This window comes from Cololabis saira, chromosome 1, assembly GCF_033807715.1.
Source record: "Cololabis saira isolate AMF1-May2022 chromosome 1, fColSai1.1, whole genome shotgun sequence".
NCBI classification, from domain to species: Eukaryota; Metazoa; Chordata; class Actinopteri; order Beloniformes; family Belonidae; genus Cololabis; species Cololabis saira.
The window spans coordinates 52,689,116-52,705,807 of NC_084587.1; the positions used below are offsets into that span (position 1 = coordinate 52,689,116).

A 16,692-nucleotide genomic window follows, 5' to 3' on the forward strand; every position below is an offset into this window, starting at 1 on the left:
CAAAAGTTGTAGTAGTAGTAGTAGTATGATTTCAGACTGGATGCTATTTGGTGAAAATTTGCAGTGAATAATAAGACACTCGGTGCGTCCGAAATGCCATCCTAAACAGTATTCTCAAAAAGTATACTTCAGTTTGGCACAGTTTTGAGTAAATATCAGTAGTCTGCATTAATTGGGACGTACTACTCAGAGCCACACGGCACTTCCTGCCGTTGGGAGCAGCAGCAGTAGCAGCTGTTACCATGGTAACAGCAGCAGTAGCAGCACCGCTCCGCGGTTTCCCGTTTATCCTGGCCGAAACAAGATGACATTATATAATAATATTATATACCAATATTATAATATTATATAATAATATTATTATATACCAATATTATAATATTAATATTATATAATAATATTATTATACTTAATATTATACTTATGACATATACGTATCTGCGCAGCACTTAGCAACCAAACACCGCTGCATTGCATTGTGGGAAGTTTCTGCTTAGCTAGTGTCCTTCAATCCACACTAATACATTTCTCCGGAATGAGTATGGATAGCGTACTAATGTTTCGGACGCACTAAAAAATCTCACATACTGTTTTTGCTACTCATTAGGGTGGAAGGATGGAATTTCGGACGTAGCCCAAATTATCGGACACCCTGTTGTCATGGAGATGACTGAGAATCCCTCCAGAAAACTGCGTATTCATGGGTCAAATTTGATTTACCCAGGTTTAAGGCCCGGTAGGTCGCTTATTTATTCATCTCCTGATACAGTAAACCTTGTAGCGGCTATATCTTGGATAAAATTTGCGCTTCCTCTTTATCATGAACACAAAGAGAGCTGCAGTTCAACACCGCGATGGAAGCCACGTGAACATAGGAAGCCCATCATGTCTATTGGTACGTTTAGCTGAAGACTGTATCTAGATCTAAAGCATCTAGATCATTGAAACACACAAACACACATCACTACTATACACATCATTTTAAAGTCCATTTTATTGGGTTATCATCACACCTTCTCTGATGCTGCAGAAGCTTTATTTACATATTTCACATCATGTTGTGCTCCAAACCTGAATTCATCTTGCTTTGCTAAGTGTGAGTGTTTGCATGAAAAGCACAGGTAAAAGAGTAACAATAACAATCTTTATTAGTCAGTGTATATCTCTAGAAACACACTGAAATGAGTCCTCTGCCATCACTAGTTACACTAGCAGCAGTGGGCTGCCATTTTTCCGGCGCTCAGGAAGCAGTTGGAGGGTTAAGGGCCTTGCTCAAGGGCCCACGGTGGACTGGAACCTCTGTAACCGCTAGGCTACCACCCCTCCACTCCCCACTCCTGCTACAGCTGCATTATCATTTCTAACCACACCTTTGTTTGTTATTCATTTATGCTGACTCATTTCATCCATTTCCCTAAACATCCAACTTCTTTCATATTTCTTTGCTTACTCACCAAATCTGTGCCTGCACAGAGTGTGAGACATGAATAAAAAGACTAATTGGGGGAAAGTGAAGAGGAGGAGCTTTGTCCACTCAAAATGAATCTTATTTTCATGGGACCAACACCTCGTCCTGTTTGGAGTGTTGTTGAATGATTGTTGCTGACATGATTCTCATCTAATGATGTTGCTGCTTTCCTTCTTCTTTTCTTTCTTTAATACTGTTATTTAATAATAGTATTTAGTTGAATCCACTGGCTAAACATAAGTGTGTTTGGAAAGAAACATCAGCAAATTGGTGTCACTTCCAGAAGAATTACAAGCTTAAGTGCAAATAAACATAATCACTAGTCAAAGGCACAAAAGGCATTACATTTTTACCAAAATTACAGAAAACAGATACTAATACATTACAAAATGTATCTAAACTGACTTTTATAAGTGGCTCTATGAAGGGTTAGCACGAGATAAATAATGTTTCAAACTGAGCCAGAACAGATACAGTCTGCTTTCAGAATCAACTGCAAACAAGCGAAAAATCAATTCCCTGACTTGCTCCATTTACAAAACTGCAAACACTGGATTGTATTACAACTTCCATATAAATATAATGTATTTTCCTAATATATCAGATTTGTTTCAGATACAGTGACACTTGCTGGCACTGAAACTCCAGCTTTTCATTTTATGAAATATAAAGAGCAAGATTGAAAACTAAATGTGTTTTTTAAACCCGCACTTTAAGTAATTTCTTCGGACTTCTCCTCTAAATTGCATTCAATTAGTAAAATGACCAGCTATTCCTCTAAAAGCCACTAGGGGATGATTTGAAGGGTCCACATGATCATGAATTATGCGGTCAGTCCCACGTTCCCTCTGCAGCCCAAACACGGTAACAGGATCAACACTCCTGTCACCAATGGTCCAACTCCTGCACGTCTCTGCTCTCTGCAGCGAGTACTTGGAGGGGATGGAAGCTTCTGGCAAGCTTCCGGAGTACTCGCACCAATTTTTTAATTTAAAGGGGACCTATTATGAAAAACAGGTTTTTTCTTGCTTTAACATATATAAAGTGGTCTCCCCTCAGCCTGCCAACGCAGAGAAGGAGGAAAGCAACCAAATTCTGCAGCCGTCCAGTGTGATGTGGCTTCTACGAGGCATTCAGATTCTGCTCCCGTCGTTACGGAACCAAAATGCAAACCACGCCCACAACTATAAAAGCGTGTAACTGTATGCGAGCGTCCGACTATCGTAGCACTGCGTGACATCTTACGCTCTCTGTCCATCTCCCTCCAGCAGCTGCCACTTTATTGAGGTTTTTGTAGTGAAATGAGGAGGAATCATAGAGATAACTTCTCATTTCAACTAACTGGAGCCGTTCCTCATCATGACTGTGCCGCTGCGCCGCTGCGGCCAGTTAGGACAGTCCAATAGAAAATAAAGCAATGGAATTGATTTTGTCGCTGACGCTCGCTCGCATGCAGTTATGACACGGTGTAACTCCGCCAGCTGGAGCTTCCGCCATTTTTTCGTAGCGGTGTATCGCGTCATTCAGGCAGCCAATCAGCACAGAGCCTCATTATCATAGCCCCGCCCACTCAGAATCCTGCATAGATAATGAGGTTAGAGAATGGGAAGATAAAGACATGGTTTAGAGGCTGAATTTCTAATTTATTTAGCAAAAACAATCAAAAGCTTGTTTTCAAGACATTCAAGGCCTGTTTAAAATAGGGATTAGATGCCATAATAGGTCCCCTTTAAATATTGATTGATTCCCCAGTACTCTGTATAAAGCAGTTCTTAAGTTCATTACATCAAAGTTGCTGTGGTTGCTCCATCTTTTGGACCCGATCAATTAAGATTCATCAGGTCCAAAAGGTTCCGTTAGGATTTATGGGGATTGACCTCAAAGTGATGACATGGCGCACTGAAACCCGTAGAAACATCAAAATAAACAACAGGGCTCACTACTGCAGGAAGCAACGTGTCTGCTGCTGTCATCGCTCACTTTACCAAAGAACATCTAAGCCAATTCATTACTTTGAAGAGCTAATGGATTTTATTTGATGTTACTATTATGGTCCCTCTTATTTTGTCATTAAAAGTCTTTATTTTGTGAAATCACCACTCTAACCACCGGATCAATTAAACATGCTGAATATTACATACAATCACAGAATAAATAACATATATACTTTTTTCGTTTTCAAACTGGAGGCCTGAGTATGATTTTCTTGCAAATATGTGGCACTATTACTGGTTCTAATCTTTACATTTAGGCTATTTAAAATATGGATAAAAAAGAATCTTGTCTTCTGTGTACAGTATGACATGTTTGAGTGGTTAGTGATTTGTACCATTGATGAATGAGGTTGCATGATTATCCTCACAATATTCACAAACTACTAAATTGCCATTTAAAAAAAGACAGAAAAATATAAAGTTTAATTTCACCTGCAAAACAAAATGTTAAGCGGTATGTCCATTTGGTGTGTGCCCGCTGGGGTGTGCAGGTCCAGCATGTTCTCACACTCGGGCTAGAGGGCAGCTGCCTTGTCTCCAGCAGCCTTGGCCTTGCACAGGTTTCTACGGTGATAGAACAGGTAGCCCGGCAACAAGAAGCCCGTCAGGGAGAAGATGAGAAGGCCCACGTTGATCTGTTTGGAAGAGAACCATGTTAGAGTTCCAAAGCTGCTCCACAGCCTGTTGGAGAAACTGTACTTATAGTACATATACTTATAGTACATGGCTCTTTTCCACTAGCACCTACTCAGCCCGACTCCACTCTCCTCCACTCGGTTTGGTTCTTTTCCATTAGGGGTCTAACGTGCCGAGTAGATACTTTCCTGTAACTATTCTGTCGAGGTTCTAAGCTGCTGAGTCGGCTGTATCTGACATCATCACACTACAGGCCACCGATTGGTCGGGGGGTTGGAGTCAGACGTCTGAGGCCCTGTTTACACGTAGCAAAAACGGTGGTGTTTTCATGCGTTTTGGCCGTTCGTTTAAACGAAAACGAAGCTCAAAGTCACCAAAAACGATCATTCCTGAAAACTCCGGCCAAAGTGGAGATTTGCAAAAACTCTGTTTTCACGTTTGCTTGTAAACGGAGAGAAACGGACATTTAGGCTTCAGAACGTCACATTATGTGACAGAAATGTCACCAGCGTTATGTGTTTACAATTTGTTTGGCCACTGTCAATATTGTCAATATTTTCTTGTATTTTACCTGTTTTATATTCTAAAGTCACACTGAGTCAGGATGTGACATCAGAGAAAGAGCGACTCTGACGGCTTCTTGTTCATTTTATTCAACAGGCAACGGCAGCAAAAATCTGTTTCCTGATCCAACTCTGAGGTGCAGATGTTCATAAACCTGGTGCTGAGGAGAGAATAAAAAAGGAATCTAGACGGCGATAAGGAACGACCAGATCCACCAGGAACTCTGTCACTTCATAGCTGCTCACTGCTCCAGCTGACTTTTCAGCAGCGCCGAGACAAACTAACAAAAAAAAAAGTTGCTGCTTGAAGCTTCTCTCACTCTCATTTTTTAACTTGATATTGATCACAGGCCACAGACCCAGCAGCACATCTATCATCTCCTCCAAGTTCTACATCTTTAGTGTTGGTGTCTTCTTGGTTTAGATACACAATCAAATACGTCACAGCAGCTTCTCCAACCTCCTACTTCTGATCTGGGTGTTGAAAAGAAACGAGGGCAAGGCGAGTGGAGTCGGGCTGAGTAGGTACTGGTGGAAAAACGCCAGTGGAGAAACTGTACTTCTAGTCCATTTCCATGCATGGGAGTGTGTTTCGTACCCAGTAAGGATCCCCGTTGAGGTGACCCACCATCAGAATGAACAGTGGTTGCTGGAGTAGGGCGAATGCTGCACTGATCATGGACTGCAAACCGGTCAGTGTCCCAAAGTGGTTGGAGGGATAGCTGGTGTGGAATAAGAGTGAAAAAGGAGCCAGTCGTTACAGTTTTTCACGTCAGGACCAGAGACTGCAATTGATGATTTTATCTATACAAATGCCATTATTGATTTTTAGGTTAGGTTTTAGCGTAGACGCGTAACGTTTTTCTGCCTCCGATTCCAAAACGAATGCGACCAGCAGATCAGTACCGTCACATCTCTGCAAGATCCAGCTGCATCTCCAGTTCAGATGCAACCACACGTCAGCTCCGCACTGCAGCGGCACCCGCGCTCCAGCAGGGATTACAATAGTGCAGGTTTTAAATGATAAAGAGAGAAATGAGAACTTACGGAAGAGTGTTAGGGCCAGACAAGAGAAAAAAGAAAAATAATACTTTAGAGCACTTCGAGAAAAAAGTCGAAATGTCGAGATTAATGTTAAAATACACTGTCAAGAATAAAGTCAAAATTTCGTGAATAAAGTTGAAATGTTGAGAAAAAAGGCTACATTTTGAGTTTATTCATGAAATGACAAATTTATTCTTGAAATTGTATTTCAACATTATTCTCGACAAGTGCATGATAAAAAAAAATCTTCCCCTCTCAAATATTTTTTTCTCCAGCATGGCCTTAATACTCTTCCGTAAGAACTACATAAATTACATCAATGGCCAAATTGTCACTGCAAAAAGGAATATGCAAGTCCATCTGAATTCAAAGCCTTGATTTTTCAAGGATGCCTTGAAAAAGGTCTATGACCGAAACGCTGGCCCAATAAACACGAGTGCAGTGAGAAGAAGGTGTGCAGGAGTTTTCTGTTTATTGGAATATTGCATTAAAATTGTAACAGGTCTTATTCATGTTTTTATTTTCTGCTTTTATATGTATTAAACATGCAATTTGTGTGTATACTGTACTTGTTCATATCCACTGTAAATGTCTTATCTTATGTCTCATGACTTGCTCTAGTATGTGGTACCTGCACTTCCATCACCTGCTGCCATTGATAATGGAATTGATGGATTCAAAAGTGTTTGCTTTCAATTTTTATTGAAATTTGGAACCAGTTCTGAGACTTCTTATCAAAACATTACAGTAAAACTCATATTGACCTTCTTAGCCCTTCAAATGAGGTAATCCCAGTTGTACTGTAGATGTACTGCACATCGTGTTACACTCCCTCTTTATTTATGTAACACAAACTAAGCCAACAGGTCGGCTTTTTATACAACTGAATAAATTCCCTCCAGCTGCTGAATCGGCAGGATTAGTAGCGTCCCTGTGCTTGTGGTCAGAAACTCTGAACGGAGAAGCCGATTAATGCTTAACTCTGTGTCTCCAAGTCCCTGCTAAAGAGGACGTAGAAGGAGGAAACATCTACACATCCAGGGTCGTGATCCTGAGAGCCGGGACTGGGAAACACTGGATTAACTGATCCTCAGCGAGGCCACGCCCCCTCTAAAGGTTGAAGCTTTGCTCGCTTGCTGTTCATTTAGGTGAGTGTTAACACAATGCCAACGAGATAAGACATCAGCAGTGATCTTAGAAAGGTAACTTTATATACCCATAATTCCAAGCTAAATCTTTTACATTGTGCATTTTCATTTCACATTTATTGTGTGTACAGTAATCCCTGGCTATAACGCGGTTCACCTTTCAACGTCTCGCTGCTTCACGGATTTACATTGTGCATCGTGTTCTGCATTCTGATTGGCTAAACAGTCTCCCCGCTTCTTCACTTCCTGTGTCAATAACGTTGGTTGCTTAGCAACAGTCGGCCAATGAGCTTCAGCAGCAGCTGAAGAACGGGAGCCTTTGATGAATCGTTCATTACAGTTCTAGATATAATCCATGGTGGCATGTCGGTTTATAAGAATCTTTTTTCCCAGAAGAAAAAAGAGCGACAACAACTATCAATAACTATGTTCTTCTCTGGAAAAAACACACCTGCACCGCGGCTTTAGGAGAAAAAGACACTACAGAGCGAGTCAGGATGCAGAAGAGCAGTGAAATACACACCAGTCACTGTTTGTCCTACTGAACTTATTGTATTTTTTTCCATAATCATTTTTCATTGTCTCTCGTTCCAATCCAATCATTCGGGTCGTGGTGGGGCGGGGCTGATCTCTGCAATTTGAAGCCTTGTATAATAATTGTAAAAAAAACAAAAGGTTGCTACTTCGTGGATTTCACTTATCAAGGGTTCTTTTTGAAAAACCAGGGACGACTGTACAGTATACCCATAATTCCAAGCTAAATCTTTTCCATTGTGCATTTTCATTTCACATTTATTGTGTGTATATCAACATTTTCCAGCTTTGAAATAATCCGTGGATTTACTCACACAGCAGCGTAGAGACCGCCGCAGCAGGCGTGGATAAAGCCCCTCACAATGGTGTGGAGCACAAACGACATGACCTGTAGAAGAACAGGTGGGGGATCAGAGACAGCTCCAGTCTGGGTGATCTGGTACCTGTGAGACGCCTCACTGCTCCCACATGCAGAGAACCAACACCCATTCCTGTGCAGAACTGCTCTCACCTGTATGGGTAAGTTGTCGATCAAGGAAATGATTCCAAAGGCCACCAAGAGAAAATTGGTGATGATGAAAACTCTCATGGCATTGGTCATTTTCTGGATCTTTCTGTCTCTCTTTGGGGGACTGGATTGGCTGAGGGGGCACAAAGGGCAGAGGTCAGAAAGGATTAAAGGGAGGGTATGGGATCTCTGGATGCATCCCGCCCCTTCTGATATTTGAAACCAAAACATCAGCAAAACCTAGAGCACAAGCTCCTCCGTCCTCAACCCTCCAGTAGCACCACGACCTCCCGGAGCAACGTTTTTCTCAGTCCATCCTGTTCAACCACCCAGCTTAAAATACACTCAGTGCGTTTACATGGGAAGTTTAATTCCTCTTTAATTCAGAATTCAAATTAAATCTGATTTAAAATGAGTAAAAATGACCATGTAAACACCTAATTCCGAATGAAAATGGCCATTCCGAATTAAACTTAATTCCGAAGTAAGTGGCTGGTTTATTACGATTTAAAATCTGAATAGAATAATTCCATGATCATGTATTCACTCATTCCTCTTTAAATTAATTCCGGTCTTTCTTTCTGCTCGTTCCCTCGCCCATCTGTCTCCATGACGCTTATATTCCGCGCTGGGCTGGTTTTCCAAACAAAGTTCCAACATAGCAGCACGCAGTAAACGCTGGTCAAGAGCAGAGACCATTTATTTAATAAATAGCTTGGAGGACCTGGAAATAACATGGACATGATGATCAACATGATGTTGTCGTGCTGCTGCTTCAAAAATAAAATCAAAACAAATCCAAACAGGATGCTAATAACATGGTCCTCCATGTTGTTGCTAATCGAGTAAGTTTGTTCTTCTTCCGGTAGTTTAACTTCCGGTCCCCCCCCTATCCAATCAGAACCTTCCCAACCCCCAGACCTGGAGAGGAATTGGAGAAAGACCATCAAACGCGTTTTCCATTTAAACCTTAATTCGGAATTACTATTTCCATGTAAACTCGAAGGAAAATAGTTTAATTCAGACTGCCGAATTAAAAAACATCATGTAACCGGGGCCAGTATGTTGTAGGCCATTACACAGAACTGTGAACTTTAGACCCACAAAGAAGAGCGTACTGTACCTTCTGCTCTTTTGCACATTTGCGTTTTCCTCTTCACATTCTTTCATCCTCCAGTCCATGATGTAACCGATTAAAGGACACGTCAGTAGACAAAGCAGCTGTATCGCGCCAAAGACAGACGAGTAGAAACCAACTGGAGAGACAAGCAGAGTGAAATCAGTACAGCGATGTGTAAAAAGTTCAAGACTTGATCCTGAGTGTGATCTCAGAGGATTTTAGTCACACGTGGTCTTACCTTTCTCTTGTACCTCCATCTGCAGCTGCTCCGAGGCTGAGGAAGGAAACAGCTGTCGGTCACTGCGCACGCTTTGACAGGAAAGCTCAAGAAATGTTGGAATATAACACATGACACCAGTGGCATCGCAGCTTCCGTTTCAATCCAGCATCCCTCACTATGAACTTATTTACCTCATTTTCGGTTCAAGAAAACCCGTTTCACATCATGTTGTTTGATTGGAACAATGTCACTCTTTAATGAAGAAAACATGTACTTGTCCTTACGGTGGGGGTCGCCGTGGGTGACCAGGAACTCCACCATCTTGTTCAGAGCGCCCATGAAGAAGATGAGCCTGAGCTGGGCCATCGCCATGGTGATGACGCTCCACAGGAAGATGGGCGAGCACACGGAGCGGCAGAGCGGCACCGAGGCTGAGGACACACGGAGAAAAACCTGTTTCACAACAGCTTATATACTTTATATCGTTTTATTTGGATACGCATTAGCTACAGCAAAACTGCAAAAAATTAAAAGCAAACCTGAAGAGGAAGCATAAAAAAAGTAATTCCGTTTAACATTTAGATATAGGCTACAGGACTGTCTCAGAAAATTTGAATATTGTGATAAAGTTCTTTATTTTCTGTAATGCAATTAAAAAAACAAAAATGTCATACATTCTGGATTCATTACAAATCAACTGAAATATTGCAAGCCTTTTATTATTTTAATATTGCTGATTATGGTTTACAGTTTAAGATTAAGATTCCCAGAATATTCTAATTTTTTGAGATAGGATATTTGAGTTTTCTTAAGCTGTAAACCATGATCAGCAATATTAAAATAATAAAAGGCTTGCAATATTTCAGTTGATTTGTAATGAATCCAGAATGTATGACATTTTTGCATTACAGAAAATAAATTACTTTATCACAATATCCAAATTTTCTGAGACAGTCCTGTAAATAAAAACAATACATATTCATACATTTTATAACATCAACAAATTCAAACAATGTATAGTTATCATAGTTTGCACCAATAACCATTTTTAATAAATAAAAAGCCTCATCCATCAACAACCCTTTTCACTGAGTTTACAAAGCGACAAGACGTTTCAAGGAGTTTCAGATCACACCACTGAAATGTTTACTAAAGAAGAAGCTGCGTAGAGGTTTAGATAGAAACAGAGGTTTGATGGAAGGAGCGTCCACATTCAGCAGCGTTGTTATAGCGATGTCTTCTCTGATGTTACGAGGTTTAGGCATCATTTGTCCATTTACCTGCTTTGTTTATAACACATTTTTGAGGATTTACATGACATATTCAGCTTTCTACACCAGTCAGAACCCTGTACACGCTTTCATTTCAGATCAATACCAGCTAGATCCCATAACTGTTTTGATCAGGAGTTTAATAAAAGAGCATCAGAGGAAGACTGAACTGAGGGAGCACATTGAGGTGAAGAAAGCGTAGATGTTCGGCTGCCTGGACTATGGTCAATCCACTTCAAATTAGAGCACACTTTATCAGCTTCTAACTAAAACATTTTGCACTTACCAACCCATCTGGGTCTGCGCTAAGTGGGACCATCATTTATTTTTCAGTGCGGCCAAACACGCCTAAATATAACTAAGAAGCGTTACGACGGAGCGAAAGGCCTCGTAGCTGAACCGGAATGAATCAGTCTCTGCTCACACTGACCACAGCAAGGCCGGGTTACTGACAGACGAGGAGACGTTATTTTGTCATTATAGTTCACAGTGGCACGCTGAAAAAGGGGAAAAATAACCTTTCACTACTTGAACTGTGGCTGAACAATGTTTAAGGGTTTTTTCCAGTGAACGCTAATGTCGTATCTGCCGTGTCAGCCCCGTTCAGCTGGCAAGTTCTCTCACAGTTCCCCTTCTCTTCATCTCACAACTACACAGCTGCTGGGACCAAACATCTCCACTGTTGATCATCCATCCATTCATCCATCCATACCCGCATTTCTATACCCGCTTTATCCTTTGCAGGGTCACGGGGGTCTGCTGGAGCCTATCCCGGCTAATTACAGGTGAGAGACAGGAGATACACCCTGGACAGGTATCCAGTCTATCGCAGGGCCACATATATACACACAACCAGACACACTCACACTCACACCTACGGGCCATTTAGGGCCAATCCCAATACACCCCCTACTTTCTACCACTACCCCTGAAAAAGAAGCCACACATTTTAGGGCATTTGAAATCTTCCCAGGGCCGTGTCCCAATACTCCCACTACCCCTACTTTTCAGCACCACCACTAAATTTTGCTTGCTACGTCACTGTGTGGTTTACGTTCGGGTACGTAAGCGACTGCGTAGTTACGTTTGCACATACGTCACACCATATCAGGAAGCTGAGAGCCAAAAGCTGTTTTAATTTCAGCTGTAGCACTGTTAATATGCCACTTTATTAAGTTTTAATATTTTTTCAGGCGTAAAAGTAACCGTTAAGATCCCCAACCTGGGCTCAGATTATCCAAATAACGCCTGTTAAGAAATTTGATCCGATGTTTTGGGAGAAGAGCCGCCGGTCCGGAGCAGCAGCAGCTCACGGCCGGGTCAACCTGCGCCGTCGTCCCAGGGAGAAACCTGCAGCTCTGTGTAGAATTACCGCTGGATGAAATAAATCATTTAGGAAGATAAATGTTGGTTTAATAGATTAAATCTAACAGTTGTAGCTACACCTGTTAAGAAATTTGCCACAGATCAAAACCGCCTGCCGGCTCGGGAGCTGATTTATGGTTCCGTGTTAAATCGCCGCAGAGCCTACGGCGTAGGGTACGGCGTACGGCGCGCGTCGCCACGTAACCTACGCCGTAGGCTCTGCGTTGGTGTAACGCGGAACCATAAATCAGCCTTTATTCTGGCGAGGTCTGAAAAAGACTTTGCCTCAACGGGCAAACTAGTGTTTATGTACATTCACTGAGTGAATATTATGAAAGTAAAATATATATTTCTCGCTAGAAATGCAATCAAAACGCATTTTTATGCAGAAACTAACTCAAAATATTGATTTTATTCACTAAAAAATAAGAAATGTCCACCATGTTTTTTTTTTTGATTCAGTCCGCAAATGACGACGGGAAATTCTGGGAAATTTTTCTGGCCCTAGATCAGCTAGGGTGCATCGGAAAACCCTTGCTCCATAGGGACAGATTCATACTCACTAACCCTCGTTTAAGCCACTCCCCCTTGGTGAAAAGAGGAATTGGGACACCACTACCCTCACGGGAACACGCAAAATTTAGGGGTAGGGCTGAAAAGTAGGAGTAGGGGGTGTATTGGTACTGGGCCTTAGAATCATCAATTATCCTAGTACACATGTTTTTGGACTGTGGGTCGCACCAGGAACCTTCTTGCTGTGAGGCAACAGTGCTAACCACCAAGCCACCGTGCTGGCCCACTGTTGATCATTCAGCTCCAAACCCTCAAATGATGGTCTCAAATCCATAAAACAGCTATGAAACTCCTGCAGCTCGTCTCGTCTGCCGAATCGGCATAGATTACTTTCGTAATACTGTATTTGACCCGGTCTTTGTACGTTTTGACCGTATAGAAACATAATTCTTGCCATTGTAAGAATGAGATGTACCTGCTGTACTCTACTGCCCTTACTTTTTAACAACCTGCACTTTTTATGTATTATTTTACTTCTTTTCTTATCATTTTATTTCATTTTATTTGTTATTTACTGTTAAATTATGTCTTGCCGCTTTTAATGTTGATGTAAAGCACTTTGAATGACCTTGTGTTGAATTGTGCTATACAGATAAACGTGCCTTTGCCTTGGAATGAAACCCAACTGTACCTGTGTCTGTGCCCTGGGGTTCTCCCTGCTGGGGTTCTGGCTGCTTGCCCCCCGTCATGTCCTCCATGGCCGTCCTGTCCTCACTCACACCCTCATTCAACCTCCCTTTTTTACTGTTGAAAGAACAAGAAGAAGAATTGGATTCAATTCATGATACAATCTTTAAAATATCTCTAATGTGGACATAATATGAAAGGAAGAAACTACAGGAACTACGGGCTATTTGCTAACAAAAGGGCTGGAGGTGTTTTACAGGGAAAACGGGTCAGAATGCTCAGGAAATCATGCGCTGCCTGAATATCAAAGCTCACTTGTACTCTGATAACGATGAATATTTACACCCAGTTAGTAAATTAGTTTTCACTCTAAGCTCTTCTGACTCTGCAGCAGATGACGCTTTGTAACAGTGAGGGGTGTATCGCTTAATGACATGTTGCAGCTGAGTCCAATACATCTCATTTATTCTCCCATGAATGTACAGATTGTCCAGTATTTCCAAGCATTTGTCATTTCCATCCCAGGTTTGTGTCCTCTGGATTATTGGTGTCCTTGTTTCAAACATTAAAGATATAAAAGGAACTGGATGGATGGCTACGTAATCCTCACGTTTGACAAGGATAAATATGAGTTTAGGTTTTAAAGCCAAGGGTTTTTCCCTTGTGTTCGCGTGATGGCCGTTTCTCAGGGAGGTTGTTTTAGAGGTTATTCAGATAAATCTTTAGTCTTAAAAAAAAAATAAAAAATGTATAATATTTGGACTGACGTGAAGCTGATCTCTTCAGGTGGAGGGAAGCACACACCCGGCCAGTTTACGTAGCAATTTAGGAAGACCAAGCAGGCCATACCGGTCCACACCCACATAATGACCCGGAACGACACCCCCAGATCATAAATCAGCTACGGAGGATGAGGAGAAAGACACAGAATGAGGATGGGGATGAATGGAAGAAACCAAAGTGATGAGAAGAGAGAGGGAGAAAGCACCTTGACCCCAGGAAAGGTGACGGCTGAAGAAGCGTAGGAGCCGAACATCACGGACAGGACGGTGGTTCGGATGTTCCCAAACATGTTAGACAGCTGCAGAACAAACAGACAGAACCGGGAAAGGAAGGCAAAAAGAAAAAGAAAGAACAACATTTCTATTATCCAAAATGAATATGTGAACATGTGAAAAAAAGACAAAGAAAAGAATAAATACATGAGTCTTTTACTTTTATGGCATTTTGAGACAATCAGTTTAGGGAATACAAACATGTCAACAATGCAGACGAGTGATGCAGCGTGACGTCATTTAACCTGCAACCAGCAGGGGGCGCTGTGACGCACGCACGCACGCACGCACGCACGCACGCACGCACGCACGCACGCACGCACGCACGCATACACACACACACACACACACGCAAACGTTGCACCCATGCGTTATATTACCATCTCTGGTATTTCATTATTGTAATATGCATTTTTTGCTCAAGTCACTTTAAACTCAAGTCACTTTAGACACAATCCATTGTAGGAGACTAATCACTTCATAAATGTAATGAATGATATGAACATTTCTGCATTTGTAGACGGTAGAAAGTACCGGGATAGTCAGATTTACAAGAAGGTGAGAGAAAAGTTGCGCGAAGCAGCATTTGTTTTGAATTTGGATACAGGAAGAAGAAGAGGAAATGACGGTAATTGCATCATCACGTTCTCAGTGCGTCACTGGTTTGATCCAGATATCCCTAATGATTTATTACCATGTAAACGGAATATTCCGAATGTCTCAGTAACCGGAATATTAGCAATAACCTGAATGTTGACTGCACGTAAACGTAGTCAGTGAGGGTTCAGGTCTGAGAGCAGGGATTGTTCCTGATACAGATGTTTGTGGAGTCAGTAAAGTGTAGGTCTAGGAGGAGCTGCCACTGGGGTCATGTAAGGTTCACCCCCCCCCCCAGGGGGGACGGATGCCGTCCACGGTGGATGAAAGGAATTGCAACGTCCTTATAGGGGTAGCGGTGAGGATGTTTACGGTGGGTTTGTGCGTCAGCAGATTTTCACTCTAACTATAGACATAGCTGTAAAGCTGCCAGTCACACCGGGCACGTAGCACGCTGCTCACCTCACCCTCACCCTCACCCACCTCACCCTCCAGCCAGAGCTCACTTCCAGCTCTTTGTTCATGTGACAGCGACAGACGACTGTTGACTTTGTCTGTGACTGAAACCTTCCACATGTCTTCTGAATGCTTTTCCACGGCGGCCTGAGCCACGTGTGAGTGGACGTACTGCTATTATTTGTAATATATTATATTATTTGTAATCAGCACAAATTATCTGTTACCATATGATAAAATCCACCATCCCCCCTGATTGTTTTTACAACTCGAGTACTGGATACAGAAGAATATTAGGGCCAGGCATAATAAAAATAATAATTTAGATTTTATTTTCATTATGCACTTCAAGAAAAAAGTCGAAATGTCGAGAAAAAAGTCGAAATGTCGAGATTAGCCCAGCCTTAGCCTGAAGTGTAATTAGTTTTGAAGGCTGTTTCTTATATATTTGGTAAAAATAAGTTCAGTGGTCTCTAATAGTTTGCTGATCTTGCAATATCTTAAAATGCGTGAGATGGATGGGAGAGGCAAATTCACATGTATCTCAGTCCTCTTATGTTCTTATGTTGTCCTCTGTCTGTTCTCTCTTTTCCTGCTCTGCCCAGTCTGGTCTCCAGCAGAAGGATCCCCCTTATGATCCAGGTCCTGGTCCAGGATTCTACCCCCTTATGATCCAGGTCCTGGTCCAGGTTTCTACCCCCTTATGATCCAGGTCCTGGTCCAGGTTTCTACCCCCCTTATGATCCAGGTCCTGGTCCAGGTTTCTACCCCCCCTTATGATCCAGGTCCTGGTCCAGGTTTCTACCCCCTTATGATCCAGGGGCGTCATTTATAAAAGAGTGTGTAGGATTCATACTAAAAGTGCACGTACACCCAAAAGCCGAAAATGGCGGGTGCAAAAAAAAAATCTGGATCTATAAAACCGTGTGCACGCACATCTGCACGCAATGTTCGCTTTATAAATCACAGTCCAGCTGGAAGGTTGTGCAGCTGAATCTGCCTCATATCCCGCCCTCTACACGCCCACTTTTTACCTTAAAAGGGTAATGCAAAGTAGTATTTGCATATGAATGAGCCTGCTGAGCATGCGCAGTGGCTTCCTGCAGCCTGTTTGGCGTCAGAATGAATGAGACGTGTCGAGCCACCGTGCCACTGACTTTCACTGAGATCTGAGATCGAAATGTTGAGGATGAGGTCAGGAAAACCACATTATTTGGTGGTCACAGTAAAAGTAGAAAAAGTATATAAATAGTACAAAATAAAGCGAGTGAGTGGCAGCACGCCGTTGCTGCACTAAACGCTGTGAGTGCCCCGGCGCAACAGGGGGGACATGTCCCCCCGTCTTTTCAAAATCATGTTTTTGTCCCCCCCACTTTTTACAGTTTAAAAACTAACACCCTGTACGAAAGCGATGCGAGAACAGCCTGGCAGCCCCGCTCCTCCTCCTCCCCTCAGAGCTGCTCAGGGCTGATTTATGGTTCCGCGTCACACCAACGCAGAGCCTACGGCGTAG

General features: G+C 42.3%; 2 protein-coding genes across 5 annotated transcripts in view; both read right to left on the bottom strand.

Annotated features, from left to right (window-relative positions):
* LOC133447791 (uncharacterized) overlaps positions 1-16,692 on the bottom strand; it is a 779,477-nt gene that overhangs the window by 679,930 nt on the left and 82,855 nt on the right. The gene's annotated exons all lie outside the window — the stretch shown is intronic.
* Positions 993-16,692, bottom strand: part of LOC133447550 (large neutral amino acids transporter small subunit 3-like) — a 33,364-nt gene continuing 17,664 nt past the window's right edge. For all 4 annotated transcript variants that reach the window (XM_061726276.1, XM_061726268.1, XM_061726261.1 and 1 more), the window contains exons 6-15: positions 14,060-14,152; positions 13,839-13,972; positions 13,076-13,188; positions 9,520-9,666; positions 9,254-9,289; positions 9,019-9,151; positions 7,899-8,028; positions 7,702-7,775; positions 5,260-5,383; positions 993-4,097 (exon numbers count right to left, since the gene is read on the bottom strand). In XM_061726276.1, the coding sequence (XP_061582260.1) occupies positions 3,978-4,097; positions 5,260-5,383; positions 7,702-7,775; positions 7,899-8,028; positions 9,019-9,151; positions 9,254-9,289; positions 9,520-9,666; positions 13,076-13,188; positions 13,839-13,972; positions 14,060-14,152 (1,104 nt within the window). In that variant the 3' untranslated portion in view covers positions 993-3,977. The remainder of the gene's footprint in view (positions 4,098-5,259; positions 5,384-7,701; positions 7,776-7,898; positions 8,029-9,018; positions 9,152-9,253; positions 9,290-9,519; positions 9,667-13,075; positions 13,189-13,838; positions 13,973-14,059; positions 14,153-16,692) is intronic.